We start from the raw sequence: 22,545 nt of genomic DNA, 5'->3' as shown, positions 1-22,545 counted from the left end.
CTATTAAGCTTGAATGATCAAACGAAAGATAAAGCATGGGCTTCTAACTTAGAATGCAAAAGGCAAAACATATGTGTTTTCGGCCTCCCAGTTTCACCGAAGGTAACCCCGAACTAGGGTTTGAAAATTTAAGTCAATTCGTTTAAAGCGCCAAAAATCTCAAAATATCGAAAAGAGTGATAGGTTAAAACACAAAGGAAAAAAAGTTCAGCATTTTGTGAGGTGATGTGTTTTGTTTTCGCCTCTAAGACTGTTGAAAGAATCAATTCTCAAAGCATTCGAAGTGAGACCAAATCAAGCAAAATAATAAAGTTCGACAAAGTAAAGTTGTTGATCAGGCCCAATAAAAACATCGAGCTAAGTTTGGGTGTTTTAAAAATCAAAGATGAAGTTCAATCTTGTTTGAAGGCAAAACAATTAATAATCTTCGTGCTTGTTTTAGTGCAATGAACAAAGTGGCTCGAATGTTTTTAAAAAAAAAATAAAAATGTTGCGGCACTTAAAATGTGGAAATGAAGTTTGGTGTCTTTAAGGGGGAAATTGTTCTCATCATCCTCTCCCTTGTTTTGGTCAAGAGAAACACCAAACTTGGTGTGAGGATCTTGTCGTTCAAGGGTTTCTTTAGCAAGTTCACATGCTTAAATGCATTGGTTCGACTCCTAATGCTGAAGTAATGTTTTTATTATCCAAATTGAGCTTTAAAACAAATGAAACTCTGGCATCCTCTTTGGGTATAGTTTCAAATGATGTTCAACAAGATTAAGATGTTGAGAGGGATAAGCCTTCGATTGTGTAATAATGACGTGCTTAAATGCATTGGTTCGACTCCTAATGCCGAAGTAAAGTTTTTATTATCCGAATTGAGCTTTAAAACAAACCAAACTCTGGCGTCCTCTTTGGGTATAGTTTCAAATGATGTTCAACAAGATTAAGATGTTGAGAGGGATAAGCCTTCGGTTGTGTAATAATGAGAGTAGTTAGCTAAACAAAATGATGACTGTTTTTTGACTTATGTGTTTATGCAGGATGGAGACAAAAGAGACCATGTGGAGATGCTTAGCATTGAGTGCTACTATCCAAGATACCGTCTGAGCTAGAGGATGAATTCCATGCCAGTTGGAGACATCCACATGCGAAACCCAAGAACAAAGTGATAGGATTGGACATGCATTAGCTAACTTAATGAGAACCTCTAAATTAATGGGTATCTCTGCTTTCATCCCATAAAGTAGCTGAAATGGTGACATGTCAATAGCTGTTTTAGAGTGTTATGCCAGGATCTTTGATTCTCCACAAGTTTACGGATGATGGTAGCCAAATTCTTATTACTTGATTCCGCCTGACCATTACGTTGAGGATAATAATCAGACGAATGAGACAAGGTAATACCATAATCAAAACAAAATTGGGTTACCTCATAGGAAGAGAAAGCAACTGCATTATCAATCACGATCTTATGTGGGACACCAAACCTGAAAATTATATTCTCCTTAAGAAATCCACATACCACTTCTGAAGTAGCATGCTTTACTGGTATGGCCTCTACCCATTTAGTGAAGTAATCAGTTGCAGTAAGAACATATGTATGACCATCACTTGAAGAGGGATTGATAACACCAATGAAATCAATTCCCCACTACCGAAAGGGTTCTTCAATCAATACTGGCTTTACAGGCAAGGCTGCAAGTTCCTGCTTATCTACAAACTATTGGCAATGCATACACTTACGCACCCATCGAAAAGCATCTTGGAATAGTGTCGGCCAATAATACTTTGCTCTTAAAATCTTGTGAGCAGTCACAGGTGTGGAGAAATGCCCACCATATGCTAGATTATGGAAAGACTCTAACAATCTGATTTGTTGTGCCTTATCAACAAAGCGAAGGAAAGTACCATCAATAACTCTTTTGTACAAACCACTGTCCCAAAGAACAAAGTTTGCAGCTTTGAGATTTATATTCCTCTTTTCCTTGAATGACAAATGAGCTGGACATTCACCATATGTTAGAAAATAAGCTATGTTTGAATAGCATTCATTAGTTGTACTAACAAATAATACTCTGGGAAGATCTTCTGAAACATCTTGTTCTTGCTCCTCTTGATTGTTCTCAACAATGAGTTGACAAAGCCCCTTCCCACAAACAAGCTTGGTAGGCTTGATTTCCAAGTCACTCTTAAATTTTAGCAATCCAAATACCTCTTTTTGTACCAAAATCTTGTTGTGTTAGAATAGACTTGATTGTTGTGTCGGGAACTAAGACCAAGGTATGGGAATTCAAGATATTGAACCTGAAGTACTTTACCGCTATTACCACGACATAAGCATTCTTTTCAACTGGTGAATACTTGAGTTCATGAGACTTCAAAGGACAGCTCATGAAAGCAATGGGAGATTCAATCCCTTTTGTATTTTTCTGCATCAAAATAGCAGACATAGCATGCTTAGAAGCATAACTATACATGATGAAATCTTTGGTGTAGTCTAGACAAACCAACACAGGTGCATAAGCTATTGCCTCCTTGATTTTGCTGAAAGCGGCCTTTCCTTGTGGATTCCAACTGAAAGTAGTTTTACCTTTCATCATATGAACAACATGGCGAGTCTTCTTAGCAAAATCAAGGATGAACCTACGTAGAAAATTAACCTTTCCAAAGAAAGAATGAACAACAGTCTTACTAATAGACAAAGGAAGATTCTAAATAGACAACCCTTTTTGGATAAATGTTGATCCCCTCCTTGGACACAACATACTCGATAAGTTTACCTTCAGTAACCCAAAAAATTGACTTCTTAGGATTAAGGGAAATACTATGCTTGCGACATTTTTCAAGCACATCTTGTAAATGAAAGAGATGATTCTCACAATCTTTGGAGAAGACAATGAGATCATCTAAGTATACAACAATATACCTATCAAGAATACCATGGAAGGCTAAGTCCATAGCTGTTTGGAAGGTAGCACCTGCATTAATCAAACCAAAAGGCATCTTGTGATATGCAAATGTACTCCAAGGAGTAGTGAATGTAGTCTTGTGCTGATCTGATTCGCTTACCTCAATTTGATTGTAGTCTGAAAATCCATCCAACATGGACTTCATTTGAGCTCTTGTCACTGTCTGTAATACTTGACCCATTATTGTTAAAGGATAATTATCCTTTAGTGATAGCTGATTGATATTTCTGAAATCTACATAGATACGTATTTCTCCATTCTTCTTACGTATTGGAACTATATTTGCTGCCCACGTAGAATGGTGGATAGGAAAAATAATTTGAGCTTTCAGCATTTTCTGAATTTCCGAGAGAATAGTACATGAGTTTTTGGGATTATATTGGCACTGCTTCTGCCTGTAAGGTACTACGCCAGTCTTTCGAGGAATATAATGCTGCACTTCCTTAGGATGGAAGGACTTGAGATTATCATAGGAATAAGACAAAACATCCATGTATTGGTGTAGAAGCTGAATAAACTAATCTCTCTCTTCAGGAGTGCAATTGTTGCCAATGTTGACAAACTTTGGATCATCTTCTGATCCGATGTTTTACTGCTCATATCCCATAGAAGAATTTGGATTCACCTGTTGCTGTTTCTTGATATAGCAATCATGCTTATAAAAAAATTTCTCAAGTGAAACTAGACCTTTAGGAATTTTATTTCCCTTCAGTTGGAGAAACTCCTCATCTGACTCAGATGCTGTAGGTGACATTGAGTCAGAGGAAGAAGAAGAAGAATTACTTCCTTCAAAAGACAAATTATTGAAATTATCTTCAGTTTGAAGAAAACTAATAATTTGTTTGTCATCATTGAAAATCTGCCAATGATCCCAATTATCATGCGCACCGGGTTTGCATATCAACTCAATGATATACGTATCTTGACCAAAATAATGATGTGGAATTAGGAGAGTAGCTGAAACTGCAAGAGAATCAGCTTTATCATTATATTCTCGGGGTACAATTGAAATACTAAAAGCATCAAAACTTTCAATATTATCCCACACAAGGTTGTGGTAGTGCTTGAGTCTGTCATTCTTTGTCTGATACATGTTTCTTACCTAACAAACTACCAACTCCGCATCACCTTGAACATGAAGATTCTTGATTCCTCTTTTCAGAGCAACATCCATACCCAACAAGAGTGACTCATATTCAGCCTTGTTATTGGTGTTGGCAAACTGCAGCTTAAAAGAGTAAGGGAAGATCTCTCCCTTGGGAGAAATAAGAACAACACCAGCCCTTGACCCATTAGCAGCACAACTTCCATCAAAATCCAAAGTCCAAACATCATTAGAGCTGCTGATATCACAAGAACTACTAGTGCTTGCTTCTTTTGAAATTTGAGGAACTTGAAAATAGGTATCTTTTTCAAGCAGAATTGGAGGTTGAATTTCTTCTGCCATAGGAGAAGACTGAACATCTTCTACCTGAGCGGGAGATTGTACGTCTTCAATTAGAAGAGATGATTGACTATCTTCAACCATGACATAGGACTCAATAGAACCTGTTTTTGATGCTTGATCTTCATTAACATCAGCAATTTCTTTCAGTATCAGAAGGAAGTGAAGAATCCGAACCGTTAGAGGGCCAATCTTCAGCAAAATTAGAGACTTCGTCAATATGGAGATAATAATTCCCAAATCGAGCAGATTCAAAAAGGATTTGGGCATGGGGATCATTTGACTTGACCACCGTATACTTAGTCTCTCTTTTAGGCACTAATTTCTGCACAATACCTTTAACAGGTATCCTTGCTTGAGTCATGTCCATATTGAGCTCACCCCCAACAACTTTACAAAAGTTATGGCCATGTAACATTCCATAAGAAGTGGGAACATCTACAACTAGGACACCCATCTTAATCTTCTTCTCAAGAAAAGCTACAAACTCGAATTGAGCATCTTTTATTTGCCCAACTAGAGGCATTTGCTTATTTTCTGTTCTGGCTGTAGCAGCAAGTCAAATGATCGATTTCAGATTGTTTGCTGGTACAACTGGTAAATTAAGTACAGGAAATAATAATGTACATGACAATGCATACCAGACGCGGCAAAAAATATATCCTTATTCGCACATTCAATTATTACAGAGAAGAGACCAAAGATGGTTGGGCAAGGATTACACTAAATCCCACAATACCATCCCCCTTCCTTGACAATACATGGCAGAATTAAAGGACCTGACGGTTGCCAAGAGGTACACAACCGTCAACCAACTGACACATAACCACCCGAGATTGACAACCCACTCAATACAATTAGTTAATACCTTGTCAGATAACAAATATTATCAAGCATAACAATAGGCAATTTATGCCGACAACATCATCCCCCCCGAAAGAAAAAGTCGTCTTCCAGACGACAAGCAAACATCAAGTAATATTCGGGAAGACTAACGACAAACAGCGACTTCAATGGGACAACCCCAACTTGTAGTGTACTTGCAAAATCAAATGGGGGTTTGGGGCAACGCCCCCAATGGGGTCAAGTGGTAGCACCCCTTGCAGGGGTCTGGGGAAAGCGCCCCCAGCGAGGTCAAGGGGCAGAGCCCCTTGCGGGGTCGAGGGGTAGCGCCCCTTGCAAGGTCTCGGGGTAGCGCCCCCGCTGCTAACACCAAATTACAACCTTCGAACCCACACGGAACTCCATGGCGTGCATCAATTTTCTGCTTTTTTAAGACGTCAGGAACAAGGCCAAAGAAGTCAAAATTCTGATCAAGGTGCATTCTCCCGTACGGGAATTGTGTTTTCTGACTTGTTCTTTCGTACAGACTTGTGCTTCTCTCTTGGTTGTACGATGCATAGGTGTGTGGCTTGAGACTCCCTTCATCCAACTCAAAGCTGATGCCTTTGAGTTTTTGATATATTTCTTCCTTGATTGTACGATATTTCTCTTGTGGTCTGTATGGATTTCTCTTGGTTTTCGTACGGCCTCCACCTTTGGTTGCTGTACTTGTAGCGTGGTCGAACGACCTCTCCCTAATTGCATCCCTGTGTACCATACGATGCCTCATGTACGATGTCCGTACGACTTTCATGCATGTTGTACGATGTCTCTTGTGCCATATCCGCCGTACTGTTTCACCGTACACCCTACCCTTTTCTCTATGTAGTTTATGTCGTACGCTGTATAGATCGAATGAATGGACTACGCCGTACGGAATGGTTAAATGAGCTACGCTGTACGGATTGTTTGAACTAGGTACGTCGTACGGAATGGTGCTCTGTCATGCGCCTTACAGAATGGTGCTCTGCCGTATGCCGTACGGACTCCTTGCCTTGCCGTACGTAATGGTGCTTCGTTCCTGTGTTTCAACCGTACTTGTTGACCGTACAATGTACGTTATTTCTGCTTCTTCACCTGCACCGTACGGATTCAACTTCTCTTGTGGTTGGATGGGAATGTTCCTTCCCTCTCTTGATTTTGTCCTGCTGTCAAGTCTGCTTCCCCGACTCTCCCTTGATTGTACGGATCTCCAGCACTCAACTTCTCTAGTTTGTACGGTGTAGTTGGGGCTCTTAGCTTCATATGGCAACCTCATCACATCGACGCAACTTGGATCCCTAAGAGCCAACTTGCTCTTGTCTACTCTAAACCATACGGCTGAATTGCTTTCGGCTGATGTGAATCGTTTAGTGTATACTATTAACTTCTTCGGGGCATCACCACCAGGCTCTACAACATCCAATTTCAAATCCTCACCTTGAGAATCTTCTTCGTACACCTTAGATACTTCCCCATTCCCACTCGGCAGCCTCTGTTCATACGGTAGAAGCTCACTTGGTAACTGTTCGTACAACCCAGACACACCAACGCCGGATGTGCACAGATGAATATCGTACGACAAACTTTGTACTTCCTCAATTTGGCCAATTTGTACCATGTTACAGTCGGGGTGGGAAACTTCATAATCCTCCATCTGCCAGTAGAATAATCCATTAAGAGAACTCATCTCATCTTCAGAGCAATCTTCTAGTTTGAGCACCCCTTCATCATTGGGTTTCATGCCTTTCCTTCCTCCGTCCATACCTAACTCTCCACCCTCAGACTCAGAGTCTGAGGGTGCCAGTTTTTCACTCATCGCTTGGTTCCTCAAGTCAATGATGTGCTTCCTCTCATCACTCTCAATCGAGAGTGTGTTTCGCTTCCAGTTATGATTCGCCTTGGTAGTAACCAACCATCCCCGCTCGAGGAGTGCATCGTACGCCTTCTTCTGTAACCGGATAACTACAAAGTCCAAGAAAAATTGTTGTGTCCCAATCATTACTTTTTGTGCCATCAATGTTTCCAACGGCTGGATGTCGTGCTGGTCGGCACCTACCAAGTGGAAGGTTGGCGGCCCAAGCTTCGGGTTCCCTAGACATGTCCATGTGTCTTCTGGCAGTACATTTACTCTGGAGCCTCCATCAACAATGGTGTGTGTCGACTTCTTCCCCATTATTTCCATCTCGACGATCGCCGGTTTCCTCTCGATGCTCATCGTCAACAACATTGGATCACTGGACTCATTCACTTTGGCTGATGGTTTTCCCGTTAGTTCCTCCTTGTGTGGCTTACATTGGTTTTGGAAGACTGTGTCGTCACTGACTGTGTTGGTAATTGCCATTCTTAGTTGTGGCATAGTTTGAAGGTGGTCTACCACCTTGATGGGTACGGTTGTTTGTAGCACCTGTCGGACTATGTTCTTCTTTGACTCCCGCAATGACATACTTGTAGTTCCATTGCAAGTTACTCGTTCCTTCGCCAACACTTGTTCTACTTCGGCTTGTTCCTTTTTCGTACCAGAGTTTGAATACATTGCCTTCTTTGTTTGTGCTCTTGTGATTGCCAAAACTATGTCCTCTTGTTCCTCCACGTTTAGCATATTAATACCCTTCTAATTCGGGCAGTTGGTGTCTTCATGGTCACCTGGTCCACACCATGTGCACAATAATTGTATGTTGTCTTTCCTGTTATGGCAGTCTCTCGCAAAGTGTCCCCATTCACTACATTGTCGACACTGCATGATAGGACGTCCTTTGGAGTACTGTATTTGGTTTCGCCCTCGTTGATTTCCTTAACCACTTGGCGATACATTCTGTGATTTCAATGGGCTGGACTCTCCCTATGTGAAGAGTTCTTGTGTACATCTCATCTTCAAATTGTACGGGCACTCGTTGATTGAATGCCCCAACACTTGACAAATTCCACAAAACATATTTCTAGGACAATTAGCTTTCGTGTGCCCCTCCCTTTTGCACTCAATACACCATAGTTCATTACCTTCATTGCTGGTTCCTTTCTCAGCCTTCAATTCTTTGATCATTCTCAACATATCCTGTTGCAGGGCTAGTACGGTTTTGGATTCTTCGTCACTGCTACCTTCGGTTCTCTCATCATCATTGGTCTTCCTCTTCTCTCGGGAGGAGGTTTTATTTTCACTCTCGATGTCCATCGCTCGATTGTACGCATCGGCGTATGAGGACGGAGGCACTACTTTCATCTTCTTGCGCAGTGAGGGTATCAATCCCTCCGTGAACCACCTCTTCTTCAACCCGTCGATTGGCTGGTTCTCCATCTTGTTCAATAGTTCTTTGAGCCTACAGTTGTAAGCGCGTACACTCATTTTTTCCTTGCTTAGTATTATAGATTTCAGCCACAATCTCATTATCATCCTTGAAGAGTTTGAATTCCTCCTGGAATGCCTTCTTCAGATCACTCCATCTCGTCTTGTGCTGGGCGTCGAGGTCTGTGTACCAGTCAATGGCGATCCCTCGAAGGGTGGCGGGAAATACCTTCAACCAGTAGTCCCTGTCATCGTGGCCATTTTCCTCCCAAATGGTTATGCATGTTTTGCAATGCCGTACTGGGTCCTTCGACCCGTCTCCCGTGAACTTCGGCAGTTTCTGCTTCTCCTGGGTGTTCAACGTTATTTTCACTCGAAAGGTACATGTGTATTCGCCTTGTGTGCTGGACTTGGGTGGACTGTTTCGATCGCTATGTTCCAGTGCTTTCCGTGTACTCTTGGCCATGCAGGTGTCCTCTACATGTCCACCTTCAACGTCCCCAACACTTCGAGTACTTGTAGGTGTGTGGGACCTGAGTGAATTGTTCCGACCGCTACGTTCTGGTGTTTTCCTTGCACTCTCAGACATGCGTGCATCCTCTACACGTCCACCTCCAGCGTCCCAACACTCAGAGTACTTCCATGCTTCAACTCGTCTTTGTGCTCCCTCTGGCCAAGGGTCGGCAGATCACCTAATCGCTTGGTCTTGACCACCTTGTGGCCTCTTCTCACCTTTAATGAGATCTACGGACATGAATCACTCAAGGTTGACCCGATTTCTTTTAAGGCAACGACACCAAAATGTTTGCTGGTACAACTGGTAAATTAAGTACAGGAAATAATAATGTACATGACAATGCATACCAGACACGGCAGAAAATATATCCTTATTCACACATTCAATTATTACATAGAAGAGACCAAAAATGGCCGGCCAAGGATTACACTAGATCCCACAATACCATCCCCCTTCCTTGACAGTACATGGCATAATTAAAGGACCCGACGGTTGCCGAGAGGTACACAACTGTCAACCAACTGACACATAACCACTCGAGACTGACAGCCCATTCAATACAATTAATTAATACCTTGTCGGATAACAAATATTATCATACCTAACAATAGGCAATTTATGCCGACAACACAGACCTCTAATAGTCAACTCCAACACGGTTACCAAGGTATTTCGTGTTGGTGTTTCATATGAATGTTATTTTATGTATTGGCACACTATGTGAGTGGTTATCTTCTGAAAAAATTTTAACAACTGTAATGGTGCCCTGATAATTTATATCAGACTTTAATGACAGTGTTGTACTTGATATTGCAAGTTGGGTTATTATTTTTGTTGCCAAAAACAAAAGATTCTAGGGTGGTTATTTTATGGTTGGTGCATTTGTCAGGTCAAAAGGCATGACCAAAAACTGATATTGTCCATAGTGACATCTAAAAGTTGTTTTATAAAAATGTTTACTTACCTCAATTTGGTGCTACTTTGAACAAACATCAATTTTGGAGGAGTAGATTGCCTCATGAAGCTCATCTATTAGTTCCTTTACCTAGCTTGTCCCTTAACCCTTAATTTATTATCCTTGAGAAGGGAAGTAATTATGTCATATTTCAAATTTGCGTTTAAGCATGATTGCTTTTGTGACCTAGTATCTTGAAAGCTGGTATTATGGTGTGAATAGTTTGAAAAGAAATTGTCATCCTATTTTTGCTTTTATAATGTATAACAAATTTGCATACAACCTAGTATCTTGAAAGCTGGTATTATGGTGTGAATAGTTTGAAAAGAAATTGTCATGCTATTTTTGCTTTTATAATGTATAACAAATTTGCGTACTTTTTACCATTCGCATTTTTCTAGAAGCTTATTTAATTTTTCTCATGCAGGTCTATCGTCCACCTTTGGAAACCATAACAATAGCATCCTTATTGGAAGATATTTCCTCTTTGAAGGTGATCAGCTTGGCTCCGCTCAGTGTACATAATTACTTGTCTTGCACGTGCATTACGAATAGAGCTATGACTAATTGAATGGTACAGATTCAGTTTTACTATAATCATGTATAATTAACCCTGGTAATGTATCACTGCTAAAAAATGCATAGAACTTAGAAGCCTTAGCAATATATTGTTTGTTGTAAAGTCCTATATAATTATTGTGCAACAACACTAATACATAATATTGTTACCTTCATTATTATCTTCCTTGAAAGGCAGAAATCCTCTCTTATGTATTATTTAGGATACTTTTCACAGAAATAAAAAGCAGAAAAATCTCTACAACTCTTTTGCACAAAGGGCAGTCAGATGTAATGCAAGCATAAAAAATATGCGGGATGGTATTGATGTGGATTTAGAAATGTATTGGTGCTCTAGTTCCTTGGCTTTTAATATCTTTTCTCAATCTAGCGTTTTCCCTGTTGGCGTGACATATCCTAAGGTCTTTTAGAATCAATGGGCTTTGTCTCATTATATTTTGGTATGATGAGCGATGCCAAATCATGTATAGGAGACTACATTTCTGTAGTCCATTTTCTGGCTTGCATCTCATCCACTTGTAGAATGTAGTGTTTTATCTACCAATTTAAGAAATGTGAGTTTCTTCTGGGCAATGGAATCTCCTTGATGCCCTCCATGAGTCGTTTAATATTTACATGCTTTTCTTTCCAAAAAATGTCTACTCTTTGATATTGACCTGTAGAATTGGTTTTTAATCCACATATGATGTGCCGGATGTATCCATTGTCTAAATCTCCTTTCTAGCCTAATGGCATTTATATTTCTCTGGCTTGCTTTTTGTAAAATTTTGACTAGATAGCTTAAAGATATCATGCCCTAGCTGGGGAAGGAATCTTTGGAGATTACCGAGGGAAACTATTTGAAGCATCAGGGGCAAAGGTGGAAACAGAGGCAGGCACATCCCTCAGCTGCACCAATAATTTGCCCCCTACTATTCACGAAGGGCCCCCTATTGCAACTGCATATAAGCAACCACATCAAGAGTCGGGCAGAGGCTTGTGCCTTTTTAATGGGATTGGCCATTGAAAGAATAAGGTTAGAATGATCTTTGTGTTGATGGGAACTTGATGATTCTAATCACTGTAATGTAAAAGAAATAATGCAAAGCATGGAGGCTAGATTAAATTGTTCAATCATAGCTGTTCATAGAATATAGTCAGATCTCAGAAACTAAAAGAAAAGCCAATGAAGTGGTTGACGTAATGGGGCCTCACAAAATAATATATCCTTGAGATGACTTGTATGCTGCCCCTAGAAGCCAACCTCCCCCATCTTCTGATCTTGGATTTTTGAGGCAGCCATGGAAAGTAATGGTGTTTTGACTATGTATTTATGCATCCATATTTTTCTAGAAAACAAAACATAAAAAATTAGGGAGATTGAGAGCTAGAAGATAAATAAAACGATTAAATGATCTGTTAGAAATTAGGATCATAGGATACTAATCATTATAAACAAGATATAAATAATAAGATGAGAATCATACATGCATAAATGTACACATTACACAAGATATACACATGAAAACCCTTTGAGGTAAAAAATCCCATAAAGCATCATTTTATTAAAACACTTACAAATGTAGTCTATAACAAAATAGACTTGAACTTGGGGACACTCCTCCAATACTTCCACATGGCCAATAATACCTTTTGTGCATGGTGATACCACTAACGATAAAGCTACATCCTTAAAAATAGGAGGAATAGTGACTTCACTAGTCACACCTTTTCAATAACCCCCCATTCACAAATAATTAATAATCTAATAGTTATTAGATAATAATATTTCAAATAAGATATACTTATAAAGCATATAATATATAAAGTTTATAACCTTATATTAGAACATTATATATAAATGTTATCAGGATGTGACCCCTAATAACATTATGTTCTAACAGTCCCCCTTAATGTTAATAGGGGATCACATGTCAATTTCCATAAAAGAAAAAATGAAGTACCCTAGCAATGTAGGTCTTCTTTGACGGTGATAAACAGGCACACAAATATATGTCAACATGAAGATCATGCATTTCGGACTACATGAAAGTCATCTTGTCATAATTTATAATCCCAGTGTTTCAAAAATGATGCTATGAGTTCTTATAAGAAATTCTATTGGAGTTGCAGTCTTCTCAAAATATCCTCTCCTTAGGTTCATTACATAGTTCCCATAGGACTTAATAAAATGCTTTTACTTGTGGAAGATTTACAAGGAGAAGAATTTACAGTATGCTCATAGAAGTTGAGCACAAATGTGCCTATAGGACTTACTAATGTCTACCTGCAATATTTAAAACAAAAGGAATTACATGTGCCTACTTGCAAGCTCAAAGGCCTTACTAATGCCTATATCGGTCTTATTTCATACCTACTAGGACATATGCCTATCCATAGGATTTAAAACTAGGATTTAGCCACTAGGTGGTGTCATTGACATGCACACTCCCCCTCAATGGCATCACCTAAGGCCAAGCATTGTTTGAATTTGGAGCATATAATGCCTAAAAGGTCTTACATCTAGGATTTAGCCACTAGGTGGTGTCATGCACACTCCCCTTGAATGGCATCACCTAAAAGCCAATCACTGCATAGAGGATTTCAAAGTGATGACTATGATTCTGATATATAGAATGTGCCCATGATCTTCAATGTGCTTTTATGATGGAACTGGAGAGAACTTTTATAATGTACTTTCACTTTAGTAAGGTGCCATGATCTTCAATGTGCTTTTCTCTCATTAGAAGTGATATTCTTTGGAAAGTTTAAAATGACTTTAAGTAAGATGGTACTTTTACATGCATCCAATTGGAACTATTCCCTAATTCTTCAAGGGCATCTTTCATATTTCGCCCTTTTGATTCAAAGACACATAGAAGATAGTCTTTTTATGAAAGTATTGCACCATTCATGTAATAGCACTTGCACCATATGCTTTGAAGGCAAAATCTCGCCATACAAGAAGCAATATAGTTAGCAACATAGTAATCAATTAAACTTGATTCTTGGTGCAAAGAAAAACATAATATTATGCATTTGTCATTTGCCAAAGATCATATTGTATTCCTCATAATAGTAGCAAGGAGATCAATATATATTTTCATGAGCATAAGCATGAATAATTAATTGTCTTGTTTAAAAAAAAAGTAGACATGCTACTACATGTATAGTAATGATTGTCATGTCCCCATCCTTAACTCAATAATCAGATTAATTGCACATTGCACAATGTACTAATCATAGAAGCAATAGTCGGGAAAAAATACCGATGATTCTCGATTAATCGGCAATCGGTGCTGCTCCCGATTAGTTTCCCCAGAAAATTGGAATTTTTTGCCGATTTTCATGATTTTTTCCTTTTTAGTTGCCAAAAAAACACGATTAATCGCTACATGAAATCCCACAAAAAAAACACACCGCAAAAACCCTAAAATGTCCGCAAAATTCAATAAATAGCCGTCTACTGTCAAGCTTACTCACTGAGCTCGTGGCCAAGGGTTAAGAGATGAAGTTGAAGTCGAAGGGAAGGAAATAGAAGGTTTTTTTTCGTCGCGCGACAAAGGGCATTACCGGTGACTTCAAATTTTGAGGTATTTCTATTTACAATTCTTCCTATACTATTTACCATAGTTCTAAAGATTCTAAACTGTAAATACCTCAGAATATATATTCTAAACTATTTCTATTTATAGTTTAGAACATAGAAATACCAGAATTTACAGTTTTACTGAATTTACCGTTTAGAATAGGTATTTCTATTTACATACCTCAGAATATAGATTCTAAACTATGAGATATTTCTATTTACAATTCTTCCTATAACTGAAATATGTATGTTCTAAACTGTATTCTGCTATCATTTAGATTCTAGAACATACAGTTTTACTATCATTTATCAGAAATAGTTTACTACTAAATAACTATGTTTAATCAGAAATACATTATACTACTAAATGATAGTAAAACTGTATGTTCTAGAATCTAAATGATAGCAGAATACGGTTCAGAACATACTATTTCTGATTACTACAGTTCGAACTATGATAGCTTGCTATGTTGCTATGTGTATTCTGATTACTACTATTTTTGATAGCAAAATACAGTTTACTATCATAGTTATTCAAACTGAATTATAGTAAACTGTTTTATGCTTACTATGATTATTCAGGTTACTATATTATTGCTATATACAGTTTACTATAAATGATAGCAGTAATACAGGTTACTATGTTACTATAGATAAGAATAGTTATTTATAGCAGATTACAAAAAACCAAAGAACTTGCGACAACCCTTAGCAGGTTAAACGGGTAATGTTGTGATAGTGTCAACACGGATTATGTGAGCATAGATGATGTTGACACAGACTTTTGGAAGTGTAGTTGAGATAAATTTAATGTTACAGCGTTAGTTAATATTGATGATGCTTGTAGGGAGGTGGAAAAATATAACAGAGATGTGTAACAACAATTGTGTTTGCATTACACATTATAACAAGATGTACAAAATCCTACCATAGGCTGAAGTAATTTTCAGATTTTAAAAAACAATACAATAACAGGTAATGTAGGTAATGTATCACCTAACACAGATTTCTGATTAAACATAATTTCTGATCAAAACATCTCACATCTAACATAATGCTGATTAGAACATAGTTTCTGATTTAGAGAACCCAACATGTGAAAAACACTTAATCTCAATTAGAAAATAATTTCTGATTAGAACATCTCACATCTGACATAATGCTGATTTAGAGAACCTCACATGTGAAATATAGATTTGGTAGCTTCTTTAGATGGACGAAAACTTACTATGTTTAGAAAACCTAATTAAATCAATGAATTAGTGAAACATCAAGAGGGCATATCTATTTAAATGGCTAGTATCCCTTATGAAATGGTAAATCTATATTCCTCAAGCATATCTATTGAAATGGTTAGCATCCCTTTGTTAATGTAGATTAGATTTCTTAGTAGATAGAAATAGAGGTATCTTTTAATTTTATTGTCTCACAAATGATGCTCTCACTAACCTATGAATCTTGCAGGTTGCTGCTAGTATAAAGAGAAGATAGTATGTCCACACAGTATGTTGATTCGTCAAGTATTGATAATGTTGCTGAGTGTTGAGAATGGGATCGATCTTCAAAGGCGTGCACTAATGGATTGCTGTACCGCCTTTCACTGATCTATCGTGGATTATATATATATAGGTGAGGAGACATATTGATGGATAGACATGTCTCCACACGTGTGGAGACATGTCTCTCCACTGTTATGTCCATTCATTAAACAATGCAAACATCATACTGATTTATAATCGGTAGTTTATAATCCATTAACAAAACCATTAACAAAACCGATTCCTAATCGGTTTGTTAGAATGTTAACACGAGCATCATTAAATCGATACGCATTATCGATTATAATAAAAGTCATGTGGTAAATCAATACACATTATCGATTATAGTAAGGATCAATGAAAGTAGTCGATACACAATATCGACTGGGTTTAGATCATGCATGATATTCAATGCAGATCGATAAACACAGATTTATACCTGGAAGAACAATAGTAATGATGATCGATGTATGATCAGCCATTTGATCATTCAATCGAATCGATTCTTATTCAGAACATGATTATTGATTCCACAGAATAAATCAAAATAATGATTTATAATTTAATATCTATTTATAATTATGTATGTATTTATATTAATATATGTAATAATAATAATAAACTCAATTATTATTATTATTATTATATACATTGGTATACATATATAACAAAATCATAAATCATTATATTGATGTAATTATCATCCATGATTATATTTATCTGACCGAAGCTATCATCATTAACACCCTTATGAACATACAACTGTAACATTTAAATGGTGAAAGACTGAACTAAAATGTTTTTGCAGAACTGATTCTTGATCATACTGCCACGTCAAAAAGACTTTGCGTGGACACAATGCACAACAGTTCCCGGTAGCACGAAGGTCAAGTGCAAAGCATGCCCTGCAGATGTCTTGTATCAGGCAAAGCAATCTCTTGACGAGATTGTTGAGAGTAAGGCCAAAAAGGCAAGAATTGAGGTTGAGCTAGGTTCTAATTCTGCAGATCCTCAGGACAAACCATTTGGGTAAGGAGGATGGCGAGGATGAGAGTTTTAGGGAATGTGGGTCAACACCTAATTCTATAGCACGTGGACCAAACACAGGTGGAGGAAACATTAATACTTTCTTCCAACCTCATACTACAACAGGATCACAAACCACTTTGGAGAGTACAAGATGGAGGAAAACTGTCACTGAACAAGCAAAGAAGGCAGTTGGTAATTTTTGGTACTCCTCTCACACGACATTCCATGCTTCTAGAAATCCATTATGGCAACCCATGGTAGATCCTATTGTAGCTGTAGGACCTGGGTTTCAAGCCCCATCTTATGAGTCATTGAGGGTTGGTATGTTGAAAGATGCAGTAGAGGATGTTCAAGATGTTGTTAAAGAACATTGGTTATAGTGGGCTAGAACTGGTTGCAGTATCATGTCAGATGGTTGGACAAATAGAAGGAACCGAACTCTCATTAACTTCCTTGTCTCTTGTGAGATTGACACCGTTTTTCTGAAATCTGTGGATGCATGTAATATGATGAAATCCACAAATGCACTGTTTGAGATGTATGACATAGTTATGGATGTAGGGCCACAAAATATGGTTCAATTTATCATAGACAATGTTGCTGCTTGTGTTGCTGCAGGGAAACTTCTGATAGATAAATACCCTTCCATGTTTTTTACACCATGTGCAACACATTGCCTTGATCTAACCCTAGAGTACATTGGAAAAATTGAATGGGTTAAGGTGGCATTTCAGAAGGCTCACAAGGTTACCAAATTTGCTTATAATCACACGAGGGTTTTGGCTATAATTTGCTCTTTCACAGGAGGCAAGGAGCTAGTTCGACCAAGGGTGACAAGATTTGCAACATATTTCCTTGCATTACAAACATTATGTGAACAAAAAGGTAATTTGAGGCGAATGTTTGTTTCAACTGAGTGGATGGAGTCTGGCTTCACAACTCAAGCAAATGGCATAGTAGTGGTAGAGTATATGTATTCTACCACATTTTGGGAATCAATTGAACAGATTGTAGAATTTTCAGAGCCTTTAGTAAAAGTCTTGAGACTGGTGGATGGGAAAAAAACCCCCATGGGATATGTGTATGAGGCCATGGATAGGGCCAAGCTGGAAAATAACAGGGATCTCGGAGGGTATTTTTATCTTACGTTCTCATTCCAGTTTAGAAGAGCTCATATTGAGCTAGGCCGTAGGTCCATAATCGGGAGCATTCACAAATTGAAATTATATCTGAGATGGCCCCATCTTTATTGTATCATAATAATCATTGTTGCAAGCATATACGTTCACGTCAGAGACAACAACATATCACTGCAAGTGATATAATTATATACCTCTGCAGATTCATAAGGACATATAAGGAACAACAGACCATCACATCATTCTAAGCAATATCTGGAATCATTATTGTCTACATTTAAGGGCCAAGATTAGACACGACAAGAATAACATCAAGTACATTGCAAGTATTACAGACAGAGCTTTACATCAAGTGAATTCAGGCAAACAATAAAGATCTTCTTTGCATATTCATCAATTTTCCATATTTGAGATAGCAAGATAAGTCCTATCTTTTGAACTATTCTTAAAATTTTAAATTAAATATCATAATGAAATGTCTTCAGTTTGGGTAAATTCTCTATTACAGTAGGAAAATCTCAAGTGGGGACATTACAATACAACTCACCATAAAGCTCCAAATTCACACACCTCTTAAATGAGAGAGAACCTTTTTAAATATAGGAGGAAGGGTGACTTCAATAGTCACATTTTTTCAATAACTCCCATTCACAAATAATTAATAATCTAATAGTTATTAGATTATAATTATTTCAAATGGGATATGCTTATACAACATATAACCTTATATTAGAACATTACATATAAGTTTTATAAAGATGTGACCCCTAATAACTGTTGATGTATGTTTTTAGGACACCTCGAACATAGAATAAAATACTAAGTATTCTTTCCTCTCTTGAACAAAGAAACCTCACGTGCTAAATAATATGATCAAGTGAGACAACTCCAAGGTTTACATCCCGAACAATCAACTTTATGCTTGGGATAGACTCAACGTTTATGATGTGATTTGCTGGAATCACAAGGGGACTTACATTTTGAACATTGTTGGAACATGGAATCTATACTATCTCACTTAGAAAATAAAGACAAAACGAGAGGGTTTAGAAAGTTTATGCTAATCCTAAGAACGCAAGAAATGATTGTCAACCTTGTGCAACCAAACCAAGTTTTGCTTTGCCATGTGGGAACAACTACACAAAGATGGTGCAATCTCCTAGGGATGAGTGAATGATTTTCATATTACCTTATGCACACCAACGTTATGAACAATGAGCATTAATTAATCGAAGTTCAGAATTTAATCAAGTTCAGTCTAACCATGCACAACAATTTGCAATCAACAAACTCCAAATGGTATGAACATTAGGCTTCACCATTCATCAACAATAATGTCTTCCATTCAACTAATTAACATTTACACTATGAGAAGTAGAGACCATGCTACAAGTTGAAATAGCACACAAAATCCACCATCTCTTCAGTGAAAATAGTATGTTTATTGCAACAAGCCTTGGCAAGAATCTCCTTTCCTCCTACTCTACTCTAGCTACTAATTGCATTTGCTACTAAATATTTATTCACTATTAAACTTTGCAAATGAGAGGTTTGAGCCTTATGTAGAGGTCTCTTTACAACGAATGGCTCAGATTGACTCAAGATCAACGGATGAGGTTTAACAATAAATCCCTAAGTAGGGGTAGTTACAACTAACTTCTTCGACCAATGATAAAATTACAATGCATAGGATACATGTCCTTCTTTGAATTTTAACCAATGAGAAAATAGGTCAGGTATGCTAAACAATATATGATCAATCGCCATGTGTCACTTGCTCCACCTTTGGATGAGTCAGGTTCAATGAACTTGCACATGTTGACTTGTCACAATTTCAATGGTTGAATGATGAATATAGAGCTACAAGACTCTGTGAGTCTAGGCAAGACTCGTAGAGTCCAGAGGCGGGTCGCCCTCGCCAAGGCCCACGTCCTCTGGGCTCAGCCTCGGCCGAGTCTGGCCGAGTTTTGGCAGACTCGCCGAGTCCAGTGCGTCGGCCTCTGCCGCCCAGTCAAAAAAAAAATGCCATAGTTTTAAATGAAATAAAAGGGTAATATGTTTTCTTCCATGCCCTAAAAAGTCATTTTTGTTTTTTGCAAGCACAAGGAGAGAAAAAGAGAGGTTTGAGAAAAAAATAGAGGCATTGAAGAGCAGACCAATAGATAGATTGAAGAGGAGATAAGGATTGTTGATTGTTTGTGCAAGTTTGTAGCTTCCATTCAAGCATTTGAAGGTGTTAAAGAAGGATTTGGAAGAGGTTTCCAAGCAAATTTATAGAGGTAAGTACCATTGTTTTGTTATTTTTTTTATTTTCTTTCATATTTCCATTTTTTTGTACATTTGTTTTGTTTTTGGTTTATTTTATATTGATGGAAAAATATGAAAGTTGAAACCCTAATTTTGTTTTTTCTTTCTATGTTTTTTAGGTTTTAATTTATTTAGAATAAGAGACGTTATGCTGATTTTTTCCATTTAGAATATATTGCAGCATAATGTAACAGCCTAATGGAAGTGGTGCCTCAAAGGCAGCTTCAGTTAGAAAGGATAAGGCTTGAAAACATGGCATCCCCGGTTCAAAAAAAGGAGAAGTAACATGTATTCATTGCAAACAAACTATAAGGGGGAAGGTATTAACCGGCTGAAATATCACATTGCACAAATAGAATGCCATGATGCAAAACCATGCAAAAGAGCACCCCCTGAGGGTATTCGTGAAGTGCAAGCTCAATTAGAGGAATTTGAAGAGAGAAAAGAATTGAAAAGGAAGCAAATGGAAGAAATGGCAGCCATTGGTGGAGAGGCTTTTTCAAATCCTCGACCTCCATTCCTTGGATCTAGAAGTAGTGGTAGCGCGAGTGTGAGCATTGGGCCTTGCATTCGTAAAACTAAGTCCACGTTAGACTCACTTATTGTTCCACGCACAACTCCGGGTGCCCAACCATCTCTTGAGAGCATGGGTTGGAATAAGGAGAAGCATGATGCTACAAAAATGGCAACTGGAGACTTTTGGTTCTACAACAACGTTCCATTTCATGCAGCGAGGTATTTATTAGTATTTTGATTTCTCTGTCTTAATTTTTTTGCTTTTAAGAAATTGAGAATTTAAGAGTATGCCACATTCGTTATTTTAATTTTTAAAGTTACAAGTAAAACTTAATAGTCATTAGTTAATACTTATTTCGTGTATTTAATTTGTTTTAGGTCTCCATATTGACAAATTATGTTAGACGCCATTACTGGTTGTGGCCAAGGGTTCAAAGCCCCTAATGATGAAGAGATAAAAGGCCCTATCTTGAATCAAAATATGGCTGATGTTAAAGCCAAAATTGCCGAGCAGCATGAGATATGGAGGAAGAAGGGTTGCACCATCATGACTGATAGTTGGACCGACAAAGAAGTAGAACACTATTGAATTTTTTTGTCTCCTCTTTAGGTAATTGTACTTTGGAGTTTGTAGTTTGTATTTTGTAAAGTATATTTATCATTGGTTTAGTGATTAAGTTTTTTAATTTTTATTTTACTAAATCTCTTTTTTTTTCTTCTTAGGTAGCACAGTGTAAAAAGTGCTGAGTATCTTTGTGGGTTGTTGGAGGAAGTGTTGGAGGATGTGGGTGGGGAGAATGTGGTGCAAATAGTGATTGATAATGCAACAAATTATGTTGCTGTAGGTAAACTTCTTATGGAGAGGCTCCCCACCTTGTTTTGGACCCCTTGTGTTGCTCATTGCATTGACCTCATATTGGAGGATCTTCGTAAAATTCCATGGATTAAAACATGTGTAGAGGCTGGAAGGAATATTCGTAAATACATATATAATCATGCTTGGGTCCTCAACCTTATGAGAAATTTCACAAATAAGAAAGAGTTGTCTCCTTCAAGAATTACCCAATTTGCAACAAATTTTATCACGTTGCAATCCTTGCTTCAATTCAAGGCCCGATTGAAACGCATGTTTGTAAGTGAGGAGTGGACGATATCATCATATGCAAAGACCACTGCAGGGATTGATACGACTGATTGGGTTTTTGAAGAGCATAGCTTGTGGCAACCGGCCAAGGAGATTGTGCAGGTAATTATCTATTATATTTTTCAGTTTTGTTCTCATTTCCTTCTCATTAACTTATTTTTAATGACACTTGTTTATGTAAAACTTAAAACTTAAAGCTTAATGATGCAACTTTTAACTTGTGATCACAGTTCATAGAGCCTCTTGTTGTTCTCCTACGAGTTGTTGATGGAGAGAAGGCCGCAATGGGCTACATTTATGAGGGCATGGATAGGGTGAAGGAGGCCATTAGAGCCATTTATTCAGGGAATCAGGCTAAGTATGGTCCCATATGGGAAGTCATTGATCGACGATGGCACAATCTGCTTCACAGGACTATACATGCAGTTGCCTACTACCTTAATCCGACATTCCAGTTTCGACCAGATTTGAAGGTCGATGACAAGGTGTTGAATGGGCTCTACGAAGTTGTAGAGCGAATGTCACTTGATTCATCAGTTGGAGCACACATAGTCCGTGAGGTAGAGATGTTTAGGAATGCACAAGGAGACTTCTTCTCACAAGACATATGCAAGCAAAACCGGACACAAATGGTGCCACGTAAAAATCTGATCAAGGCATAGTTTAAAATTTAAATCCTAAACTTTTCTATCTATAACTCTATTACCATTA

The 22,545-nt window shown here is 37.8% G+C and overlaps 1 protein-coding gene across 3 annotated transcripts in view; it reads left to right on the top strand.

Moving 5' to 3' along the window:
* The window catches only part of LOC131044117 (uncharacterized), a 341,446-nt gene that overhangs the window by 221,462 nt on the left and 97,439 nt on the right, over positions 1-22,545 (top strand). For all 3 annotated transcript variants that reach the window (XM_057977369.2, XM_057977370.2, XM_057977371.2), the window contains exon 12: positions 10,442-10,507. In XM_057977369.2, the coding sequence (XP_057833352.2) occupies positions 10,442-10,507 (66 nt within the window). The remainder of the gene's footprint in view (positions 1-10,441; positions 10,508-22,545) is intronic.

This window comes from Cryptomeria japonica, chromosome 4, assembly GCF_030272615.1.
Source record: "Cryptomeria japonica chromosome 4, Sugi_1.0, whole genome shotgun sequence".
Taxonomy (NCBI): domain Eukaryota; kingdom Viridiplantae; phylum Streptophyta; class Pinopsida; order Cupressales; family Cupressaceae; genus Cryptomeria; species Cryptomeria japonica.
The sequence above is the reverse complement of the archived record's forward strand: the minus strand, read 5'-3'. Positions and strand labels throughout refer to the sequence as shown.